At 45.9% G+C, this 12,021-nt stretch overlaps 1 protein-coding gene across 2 annotated transcripts; it reads left to right on the plus strand.

Moving 5' to 3' along the window:
- The first annotated feature begins 750 nt into the window (after positions 1 to 750).
- Positions 751 to 8,030, plus strand: LOC109886365 (26S proteasome non-ATPase regulatory subunit 13). Of its 2 annotated transcripts, XR_004206720.1 has the most exons (12): positions 751 to 1,010; positions 1,679 to 1,792; positions 1,922 to 1,977; positions 2,119 to 2,249; positions 2,618 to 2,789; positions 2,983 to 3,062; positions 3,281 to 3,406; positions 3,704 to 3,766; positions 5,591 to 5,671; positions 6,600 to 6,716; positions 6,998 to 7,358; positions 7,460 to 8,030. XR_004206720.1 is itself a non-coding variant. In XM_031812599.1 (11 exons), the coding sequence occupies exons 1-11, from the start codon at positions 910 to 912 to the stop codon at positions 7,091 to 7,093; spliced, it is 1,137 nt and encodes a 378-aa protein (XP_031668459.1). In that variant the 5' UTR covers positions 751 to 909; the 3' UTR covers positions 7,094 to 8,030. The 2 variants fall into 2 exon arrangements, 1 of the variants encoding a protein (XP_031668459.1); XM_031812599.1 differs by having other exon boundaries at positions 6,998 to 8,030.
- Positions 8,031 to 12,021: the final 3,991 nt, after the last annotated feature.

Raw genomic sequence — 12,021 nt, forward strand, 5'->3', positions numbered from 1 at the left:
GCATCTCCCACCTGTAGCACACGCTCCAGCAGGTATATCTCTCTAGTCACCCCCAAAACCAATTCTTTCTTTGGCCGCCTCTCCTTCCAGTTCTCTGCTGCCAATGACTGGAACGAACTACAAAAATCTCTGAAACTGGAAACACTTATCTCCCTCACTAGCTTTAAGCACCAACTGTCAGAGCAGCTCACAGATTACTGCACCTGTACATAGCCCACCTATAATTTAGCCCAAACAACTACCTCTTTCCCAACTGTATTTAATTTTTATTTATTTATTTATTTTGCTCCTTTGCACCCCATTATTTTTTATTTCTACTTTGCACATTCTTCCATTGCAAAACTACCATTCCAGTATTTTACTTGCTATATTGTATTTACTTTGCCATCATGGCCTTTTTTGCCTTTACCTCCCTTCTCACCTCATTTGCTCACATTGTATATAGACTTGTTTATACTGCATTATTGACTGTATGTTTGTTTTTACTCCATGTGTAACTCTGTGTCGTTTTATCTGTCGAACTGCTTTGCTTTATCTTGGCCAGGTCGCAATTGTAAATGAGAACTTGTTCTCAACTTGCCTACCTGGTTAAATAAAGGTGTTCTCAACTTGCCTACCTGGTTAAATAAAGGTGTTCTCAACTAGCCTACCTGGTTAAATAAAGGTGTTCTCAACTAGCCTACCTGGTTAAATAAAGGTTAAATAAATAAATATATATATAAAAAACACGCGCACGCGTATTTGTTAGAAACATTACGGTAGACGTTCCTGTGTCAGCTCAGTTCCCATGAGTCTTTGCGTCTGCTCTTTGCTTGTGGTGCTAGCTGTTCAGTTAGCTAGCTAGCTATTATAGATACAAGTTGTCAACACGTTTCTCATTCGGTATCTAAATCTAAACCTACCGCGACAATGAAAGATGTTACCGGGTATCTCAAAACGCAACAGAGCATCAGTTCGACTCCGGAGATGGCATCGGAATGGCACACACTAGAGGAGTTTTACAACAAAAAGTAAGGAAAGCGTCTGTCTACGTTAGCTAGTTTTTGTATGTCATTCATGCGCTGAGTCATGGAGTTAGCTTACTAATGCTACAGTAGCTAGCTAAACACCAACCATCAGTGAATTGTGTAGAGTGGAATAAAACATAAAATATATTTTATTCGTAACATGTGACTAACATTACCGAAAATGTATTGTTATGATCGTCTTCATGTCCACAATCTTCCTTGATGCTATGCGCTTAACGGTTGCTAAAATGCTTCAGTAGACACGGAGGCTAGCTAATTAGCTAGTTAGTTAACGTTCGTTTTTTTTGTTGCGTTTAGGGACTTTTGCAATCTTGCAAGGCCATAGGTATTCATAGTCTCCGTCTTCCCTTCATCTGGAGGCAGGTAGACTAGTGGTCAGAGAGTTGGACTAGTAAGTTAACAGAAAAGTTGCAAGATCGAATTCCCAAACTGACAAGGTAAAACATCTGTCGTTCTGCCCCTGAACAGGCAGTTAACCCACTGTTCCTAGGCTGTCATTGAAAATAAGAATTTGTTCTTAACTGACTTGCCTAGTTAAATAAAGGTCAAATAAATCTGACCAGCTTGCCACTAACCCCATTCAGTGCAGGATTGTTTCTTATTCATCATGTAATTCTAGTACCTAACCATACCTCTTCTTCCATTTGCAGGTTGTGGCATCAGTTGACCCTAAAGCTCACAGACTTTGTAAAAGACCCTTGCTTTGCCACAGGAGATGGCCTCATACAACTGTACGATAACTTCCTCAGTGACTTTGACCACAGGTAGGACCAACACCAACCTACAGTAATAACTGCTTCTCTGACAATTGGAATAGTAGCTAGAATTACAACACTGTTTAGTAGTCTGAGTGTTCAGTTGTTAACCTTTCTCTGTCTCTCTGTCGTTTCTAGAATCAACCCCCTGTCTCTGGTGGAGATCATCCTGTATGTTGCCAGACAGATGACCGGTAAGAACACAGTCGGGACATGCAGTCTGTAGTCCTATCACCTTCTTCGCTGATGCTAAGTAATTTAACTTGAATCCACTCAGATACAGCATGTATCCACTCGTGCGATTTCAACCAGCTCAACCAAGTTCTCCTTTTCAGATCCTAAAGATGCTATCACTTTCCTTGAGAAGACGAAGGAGAAGGTGAAGAGCAACGATGAGTCGGTCATTCTGTGCAAGACATCTATTGGAGCCCTTAAACTGGAGATAAATGACCTTCCAGCCACAAAGGTAACACACTGTCCGGGTATACAGTAACTTGTAGGTAAAAAAAACCTGGAAAACAAACATCTCAATGGAGACCTGTCCCAAGACGGCAGGAATCAAAACAATCAATAGCTTACTGAAGCCAGATGTACATGTATGTACATTGCAATCCAGTGTATATTTTTTATTTTATTTAACATTTATTTAACTAGGCAAGTCAGTTAAGAACAAATTCTTATTTTCAATGACGGCCTAGGAACAGTGGGTTAACTGCCTGTTCAGGGGCAGAACGACAGATTTGTACCTTGTCAGCTCGGGGGTTTGAACTTGTAACCTTCCGGTTACTAGTCCACCGCTCTAGCCACTAGGCTACCCTGCCTTCCGTCCTGCAGATATTAATTGAGGAGGTGGAGGAGACGCTGAATAACTTGCCGGGTGTGACGTCAGTCCACGGGCGATTCTACGACCTGTCCAGCAAATACTACCGCATTGTGGGGAACCACGCCTCTTACTACAAGGACGCTCTGCGCTACCTTGGCTGTGTCGACATCAAAGACCTGCCAGGTAACATCTGTTTACGATGTACAGAGGCAGTATGTTGCACTGAAATCCTACAGCAGAATTTAATGTTGGCAAAATCACAAAAGCATCATTAGAATTTATTTATTTTATTTTTTACAATTGTTTGAAGGCGTTATTCGTTTTTTGTGTGCTAGTACTCACTAGCTGTCATAACTGATGTCTTTATATCCATCAGAGACAGAGAAGCAGGAGAGGGCTTTCACACTGGGTCTGGCTGGACTCTTAGGAGAAGGAGTTTACAACTTCGGAGAGCTGGTAATTACCCATCACCACCCTTGTGATAGTTGTGTTTTTGAGGTATCTTCCCATTTGGTGAGATATTAGCCTGTCCGATAATAAGCATCAAGCAGCCATTTTAAAGTTAGTTTTGGCTGAGCTGCAGCCACAAAAGTTTGGGCTCAAGTTTTACCTTCAAAGCACCAGATGGCTTTGACAGCCTTTGTTTGACAGTCTGTCTCTGCTTGTGTTTTTAGCTGATGCACCCAGTACTGGAGTCCCTAAGGAGCACAGACAAGCAGTGGCTGATAGACACATTGTACTCCTTCAACGGAGGCAACGTGGAGAAGTTCCAGGCCTACAAGTCTGCCTGGGGAGCGCAGGTAACCAGCACAACTGGCTATAGTACGGCCTACAACAGTCGGTTGAATGTACTCTATGGAAACTATCGCTGCAAGAAATAAAGATTGAAAACTATTGTAGCTCCCGTTGTCTCGTTCCAGAATGTGTTATTGTTTATACACATGGACATGGGGTTTGTTGAGGTGCTATGATTGGAGGCCCATTTAAAAAAAAATGATAATGCAAGTTAATAATGTTACAATAATCACAGAAGATTAGAAATCACCTGTCATTTAACCAACAAACACAACTCATCTCAACGTGTGTCTGTGTTGCAGCCTGACCTGGCAGCCAACGAAGCCAAACTGATGCAGAAGATTCAGCTGTTGTGTGTGATGGAGGTGGGTTCTCCTTTCTCTCTCTTCTCCCCCCCACACACAGCAGAACTAATGCTCTCTCTAATTGAATGTTTTATAGTGCAGGAGAACTGATGTTTGGATACAGGTTTTACTTTTCACAACGAATGTGTTTGTTTTACCCAAGGGTAGGAACTGAAAAATGTCATATTTTTAGAGGAACAGAATCTGAACTGGGAACGAAAGTGATCTATACTGTTCCGGAACAGAACAGTTATTTTGAAAGCATGGGAACCGATTAATAACTTTACATTTCGGGTAATTTTTCTAGTCCCACAAAAAAACACAACAAAGTGGCTATGCAAAGCTCTCCCTCTGTCACTCAGAAAGTTCTTCCAGTGTCTGCCTGCCCCTCCCCCTCCTTCTGAAGCCCTCACTTTGTCACTCAGAAACTTCTTCCAGTGTCTGCCTGTCAGATCTTTGCCAGTGTGTGAGTGTGTGGGCTACTGTAGCCCCTCCACTCTGAAGCATAGGCTACTGTAGCCCCTCCACTCTGAAGCATAGGCCACTGGAGCCCCTCCACTCTGAAGTATAGGCTACTGGAGCCCATCCCCTCTGAAGTATAGGCTACTGGAGCCCCTCCCCCCTCTGAAGCATAGGCTACTGGAGCCCCTCCCCCCTCTGAAGCATAGGCTACTGGAGCCCCTCCCCCCTCTGAAGCATAGGCTACTGGAGCCCCTCCCCCCTCTGAAGCATAGGCTACTGGAGCCCCTCCCCCCTCTGAAGCATAGGCTACTGGAGCCCCTCCCCCCTCTGAAGCATAGGCTACTGGAGCCCCTCCCCCCTCTGAAGCATAGGCTACTGGAGCCCCTCCCCCCTCTGAAGCATAGGCTACTGGAGCCCCTCCCCCCTCTGAAGCATAGGCTACTGGAGCCCCTCCCCCCTCTGAAGCATAGGCTACTGGAGCCCCTCCCCCCTCTGAAGCATAGGCTACTGGAGCCCCTCCCCCCTCTGAAGCATAGGCTACTGGAGCCCCTCCCCCCTCTGAAGCATAGGCTACTGGAGCCCCTCCCCCCTCTGAAGCATAGGCTACTGGAGCCCCTCCCCCCTCTGAAGCATAGGCTACTGGAGCCCCTCCCCCCCTCTGAAGCATAGGCTACTGTAGGCTACTGATGTTACAGGCATGAAAACAGAAGAATGCTAGTTAATGATACTATAGTTATCAAATTTTATTTGTCACATACACATGGTTAGCAGATGTTAGTGCGAGTGTAGCGAAATGCTTGTGCTTCTAGTTCCGACCGTTCACAACAACTACCTCATACACACAAGTGTATAGGAATGATTAAGACTATGTACATATAAATATATGAATGAGAGATGGCCGAACGGCTTAGGCAAGATGCAGTAGATGGTATAGAGTGCAGTATATACATATGAGATGAGTAATGTAGGGTATGTAAACATTATATAAAGTGGCATAGTTTAAAGTGGCTAGTGATACATTACATCAAGATGGCAAGATGCAGTAGATGGTATAGAGTGCAGTATATACATATGAGATGAGTAATGTAGGGTATGTAAACATTATATAAAGTGGCATAGTTTAAAGTGGCTAGTGATATATTTATTACATCCTGAAAAAGGAAACTTTTCTTTTTTTGCTGAATCAAAAAAAAAAAATTGTTCAGAATGAAACAATTGGAAAATAAATTAGGTTCCGACACCTGATTTTTACCAACTTACTGTTGAATGCACTGATTGGTCAGTCTCTCTGGGTCACAGCGCCTGCTTAATGACGAGGATAAATGTAAATGATGTTCTCAAACAGCCCTAACAGGTCTACCTCTTCTTCTCTCCTCCGTCTAGATGACGTTCACTCGTCCCGCCAACAACAGACAGCTGACCTTCCATGAGATTGGACAGAGTGCCAAGATCCCCGTGAACGAGGTCAGTTGGTCATCAATCCACTAATCGTATGTCACTTATACCAAACCATTAATATCTGGAGGCTTCCTATGAACATAGGTCTGTATCCGATGGTCACCTGGTCCTCAGGGGATTTCCCCAGCACAATAACACCCAATTTAAAATAACATTTAGTTGAGTCGGTGCTTTACTGTCTGGAACTATAGGCCTGCACATCCTGTGGCTCCACCTCCGGGGTTGGTGACAGCTGGGGTTTATCTGGAGACCAGGGTTGGTGACAGCTGGGGTTTATCTGGAGACCAGGGTTGGGGTTTATCTGGAGACCAGGGTTGGTGACAACTGGGGTTTATCTGGAGACCAGGGTTGGTGACAACTGGGGTTTATCTGGAGACCAGGGTTGGGGTTTATCTGGAGACCAGGGTTGGTGACAGCTGGGGTTTATCTGGGGACCAGGGTTGGGGTTTATCTGGGGACCAGGGTTGTTGACAACTGGGGTTTATCTGGAGACCAGGGTTGGGGTTTATCTGGGGACCGGGGTGGGTGACAACTGGGGTTTATCTGGAGACCAGGGTTGGGGTTTATCTGGAGACCAGGGTTGGGGTTTATCTGGAGACCAGGGTTGGGGTTTATCTGGAGACCAGGGTTGGGGTTTATCTGGAGACCAGGGTTGGGGTTTATCTGGAGACCAGGGTTGGGGTTTATCTGGAGACCAGGGTTGGGGTTTATCTGGAGACCAGGGTTGGGGTTTATCTGGAGACCAGGGTTGGGGTTTATCTGGAGACCAGGGTTGGGGTTTAATCTGGGGACCAGGGTTGGGGTTTAATCTGGAGAGTTGATTGTAAACGGTTTAAACCTCCTGGGTCTGATTGGTCGTCCCCTACAGGTGGAGCTGCTAGTGATGAAAGCTCTGTCTGTGGGTCTGATTGTGATTTTTGGCCGTCCCCTGCAGGTGGAGCTGCTAGTGATGAAAGCTCTGTCTGTGGGTCTGATCAAAGGAAACATTGACGAGGTGGACCAGAAGGTTCAGATGACCTGGGTGCAGCCCCGAGTACTGGACCTGCAGCAGGTAAATGCATTCTCCTTAACATATTCATATTCACGGGCCAAGGAATAATAATCAATCAATGAAAAGCACCGGTTCTCAGGGGCTGGACATGACTCCTGGTTTGGACCAGAAACAGGGAATATTCTGTTTTACTATAGTGTCCTCTGTAACACAAGACATTGAGACCAATCCTAGTTGTAGTTAAAATAAGTGTCTTTGAGCTATAGAAATCATCCTCGCCATATAGAAAAGCTTGTGACTGTTAACCTTTGACCCTCACTCTCTTCCTTGTCCCTGTTCAGATCAAGGGCATGAAGGACCGGTTGGACCTCTGGTGTGGGGATGTGAAAAACATGGCTGTGTTGGTGGAACAGCAGGCCCACGATATCCTCACCTAGACAGCCCCCCCCCCTTGGTTTAGCATCACTTAGACAGGCCTCCTCCCCTTGGTTTAGCCTCACCTAGACAGGTCTCCTCCCTCTGGTCTCCTCTATGGCCCTGTCCAGAACAACCCCCTAACCTCTAGACACTTGTAGAGATCAGAGAAGATTTATTTGATAGGTTTATGCAGTATGATGATAGTACCTTGCCCTCTGATAGTCTAGGTAGAGTTTTGGCCATATTGCTAACACCAGTCAGATCCTCTCAAGACAAGGGTCTAAGGTGTAGGTGCCAGGATGTTCTTCTGGACAGGGCCCTTCTCCCAGCCTGTTCACCCCTAGAACAGACACCTTCACAGGAATCCTCTCAGACAAGGGTCTAAGGTGTAGGTGCCAGGATGTTCTTCTGGACAGGGCCCTTCTCCCAGCCTGTTCACCCCTAGAACAGACACCTTCACAGGAATCCTCTCAGACAAGGGTCTAAGGTGTAGGTGCCAGGATGTTCTTCTGGACAGGGCCCTTCTCCCAGCCTGTTCACCCCTAGAACAGACACCTTCACAGGAATCCTCTCAGACAAGGGTCTAAGGTGTAGGTGTCAGGATGTTCTTCTGGACAGGGCCCTTCTCCCAGCCTGTTCACCCCTAGAACAGACACCTTCACAGGAATCCTCTCAGACAAGGGTCTAAGGTGTAGGTGTCAGGATGTTCTTCTGGACAGGGCCCTTCTCCCGGCCTGTTCACCCCTAGAACAGACACCATCACAGGAATCCTCTCTTCGTTCCTCTACCTACCCATCTCCCAGAAGGACTGATGCATCCAACTTTTTCCGTTTATTTTATTTGTGTTTTTGTTGGGGTTCTGTGTACGTTCTTGTTACTTTATAGCAGGAAATAAATCAAATAAAACATTGTTCAATTTTGAAATAAAAATGACAAATGCTTGTTGATGAAACATTACCCTTCAAGCATGAATTGTGGATGTGACTGTGTTTTTAGACCAATTGGTTATATTGACAAGTAGAATGATAGTTCCTCAACCCTGGATCCTGAGGTATGTTTAAATGTTGAACCAGAAGGTTGTATTGACTAATAGAATGACAGTTCCTCAACCCTGGATCCTGAGGTATGTTGAACCAGAAGGTTGTATTGACTAATAGAATGACAGTTTCCTGGATCCTGAGGTATGTTGAACCAGAAGGTTGTATTGACTAATAGAATGACAGTTTCCTCAACCCTGGATCCTGAGGTATGTTGAACCAGAAGGTTATATTGACTAATAGAATGACAGTTTCCTGGATCCTGAGGTATGTTGAACCAGAAGGTTGTATTGACTAATAGAATGACAGTTTCCTGGATCCTGAGGTATGTTGAACCAGAAGGTTATATTGACTAATAGAATGACAGTTACCACAACCCTGGATCCTGAGGTATGTTGAACCAGAAGGTTATATTGACTAATAGAATGACAGTTACCACAACCCTGGATCCTGAGGTATGTTTAACCAGAAGGTTATATTGTGTTTGGGAGAGTTGTAACAACAAACCTCTTGAGTTGGCACTTGCTGAAATTACATTCAAGGAATGTTCTCGATCACATCCTCTGTTGCACCCTGCTCTGCCCATATGCCAGAACACTATGTGGTTTCCAAGACATTTCTAATACACTCAAGGCACCTTCACATTAAGGTCAGTCCATATGGCTAATAGTAGATTTAATATTTCTATAGAAGCAGAAAGAATGTTAATGTTTCTGGGGGGTGAACCCAGGGGTACATGAGGTCCAGGACAAGAGGGGTATGGTGAACCCAGGGGGACATGAGGTCCAGGACTAGAGGGGTATGGTGAACCCAGCTGTACATGAGGTCCAGGATTAGAGGGGTATGGTGAACCCAGGGGTACATGAGGTCCAGGACTAGAGGGGTATGGTGAACCCAGGGGTACATGAGGTCCAGGACTAGAGGGGTGTGGTGAACCCAGGGGTACATGAGGTCCAGGACAAGAGGGGTATGGTGAACCCAGGGGGACATGAGGTCGAGGACTAGAGGGATATGGTGAACCCAGCTGTACATGAGGTCCAGGATTAGAGGGGTATGGTGAACCCAGGGGTACATGAGGTCCAGGACTAGAGGGGTATGGTGAACCCAGGGGGACCTGAGGTCCAGGACTAGAGGGGTATGAACCCAGGGGTACATGAGGTCCAGGACTAGAGGGGTATGGTGCGAACCCAGGAGTACATGAGGTCCAGGACTAGAGGGGTATAGTATGAACCCAGGGGTACATGAGGTCCAGGACTAGAGGGTTATGGTGTGAACCCAGGGGTACATGAGGTCCAGGACTAGAGGGGTATGGTGTGAACCCAGGAGTACATGAGTTCCAGGACTAGAGGGGTATGGTGTGAACCCAGGGGTACATGAGGTCCAGGACTAGAGGGGTTATGGTGTGAACCCAGGGGTACATGAGGTCCAGGACAAGAGGGGTATGGTGAACCCAGGAGTACATGAGGTCCAGGACAAGAGGGGTATGGTGAACCCAGGAGTACATGAGGTCCAGGACTAGAGGGGTATGGTGAACCCAGGAGTACATGAGGGGTATGAACCCAGGGGTACATGAGGTCCAAGACTAGAGGGGTATGGTGAACCCAGGGGTACATGAGGTCCAGGACTAGAGGGGTATGAACCCAGGGGTACATGAGGTCCAGGACTAGAGGGGTATGGTGTGAACCCAGGAGTACATGAGGTCCAGGACTAGAGGGGTATAGTATGAACCCAGGGGTACATGAGGTCCAGGACTAGAGGGTTATGGTGTGAACCCAGGGGTACATGAGGTCCAGGACTAGAGGGGTATGGTGTGAACCCAGGAGTACATGAGGTCCAGGACTAGAGGGGTATGGTGAACCCAGGGGGACATGAGGTCCAGGACTAGAGGGGTATGGTGAACCCAGGGGTACATGAGGTCCAGGACTAGAGGGGTGTGGTGAACCCAGGGGTACATGAGGTCCAGGACAAGAGGGGTATGGTGAACCCAGGGGGACATGAGGTCCAGGACTAGAGGGGTATGGTGAACCCAGCTGTACATGAGGTCCAGGATTAGAGGGGTATGGTGAACCCAGGGGTACATGAGGTCCAGGACTAGAGGGGTATGGTGAACCCAGGGGGACATGAGGTCCAGGACTAGAGGGGTATGGTGAACCCAGGGGGACATGAGGTCCAGGACTAGAGGGGTATGGTGTGAACACAGGGGTACATGAGGTCCAGGACTAGAGGGGTATGGTGTGAACACAGGGGTACATGAGGTCCAGGACTAGAGGGGTATGGTGTGAACACAGGGGTACATGAGGTCCAGGACTAGAGGGGTATGGTGTGAACACAGGGGTACATGAGGTCCAGGACTAGAGGGGTATGGTGAACCCAGGGGTACATGAGGTCCAGGACTAGAGGGGTATGGTGAACCCAGGGGTACATGAGGTCCAGGACTAGAGGGGTATGGTGAACCCAGGGGTACATGAGGTCCAGGACTAGAGGGGTATGGTGTGAACACAGGGGTACATGAGGTCCAGGACATGGGGGAAACTGTTCATATAATTAAAATTCCATCATTTCAGTTATTTTCTATTCATCTCTTCGATTACTGTGCTTAAAAGCCTACTGATATACGCTGAGTGTCCGTACCAAACATTAGGAACATCTGCTTATTATTGAGTTTCACCCCCGTTTGTCCTCAGAACAGCCTCAATTCATCGGTGCATAGACTCTACAAGGTGTTCGAGAAGCCTTCCACAGGGATGCTGGCACATGTCGACTCCAATGCTTCCCACGGTTGTGTCAAGTTGGCTGGATGTCCTTTGGGTGGTGGACCATTTTAGATACACACAGGGAAACTGTTCAGCATGAAAAAGCGTTGCAGTTCTTGACACACTCAAACACGGTGCGCCTGGCACATATTGCCATACCACGTTCAAAGGCACTTAAATCTTAATTTGATTGAAGTGGATTTAACAAGTGAGGTCAACAAGGGATCATAGCTTTTACCTGGTCAGTCTATGTCATGGAAAGAGCAGGTGTTCCTAATGTTTTGTTCACTCAGTGTAAACGTGGGCAACATTATCACCACTGATTTACTATACAGCAAATTATTAAATCGATGCATTGCATTTATAGATACAGTATTATGAATATCTATTCTACTGCAAAATTCTTAATGCGGGATCTTAATTAAATCTTAATGAAGGGTTTTCAGAAAATGTCTACAGGAAATCTATTGAGCTAAATTAGTCTTAGATTGTCCCTGAGGTAAAGGAACAGCAACCAACAACGAGAGGAGATCGTGACAAACACATCCACCAGCTCACTACTCGGTTTCCAAGGTGATTCATTAAAGTTCCATTCAATCAATACATTTGTATGAGGCCAGACTGAATCCCTGAATTATCAGGCTATGAACTACATAACCACATTATCAGGCCATGAACTACATAACCACATTATCAGGCCATGAACTACATAACCACATTATCAGGCTATGAATCACTGTACATAACCACATTATCAGGCCATGAACTACATAACCACATTATCAGGCTATGAACTACATAACCACATTATCAGGCTATGAACCACTGTACATAACCACATTATCAGGCTATGAACCACTGTACATAACCACGTTATCAGGCTATGAACTACATAACCACATTATCATGCTATGAACCACTGTACATAAACACGTTATCAGGCTATGAACTACATAACCACATTATCATGCTATGAACCACTGTACATAAACACGTTATCAGGCTATGAACTACATAACCACATTATCAGGCTATGAACCACTGTACATAACCACATTATCAGGCTATGAACTACATAACCACATTATCAGGCTATGAACTACATAACCACATTATCATGCTATGAACCACTGTACATAACCACATTATCAGGCTATG

This window comes from Oncorhynchus kisutch, unplaced genomic scaffold (assembly GCF_002021735.2).
Source record: "Oncorhynchus kisutch isolate 150728-3 unplaced genomic scaffold, Okis_V2 Okis03b-Okis08b_hom, whole genome shotgun sequence".
NCBI lineage: Eukaryota > Metazoa > Chordata > Actinopteri > Salmoniformes > Salmonidae > Oncorhynchus > Oncorhynchus kisutch.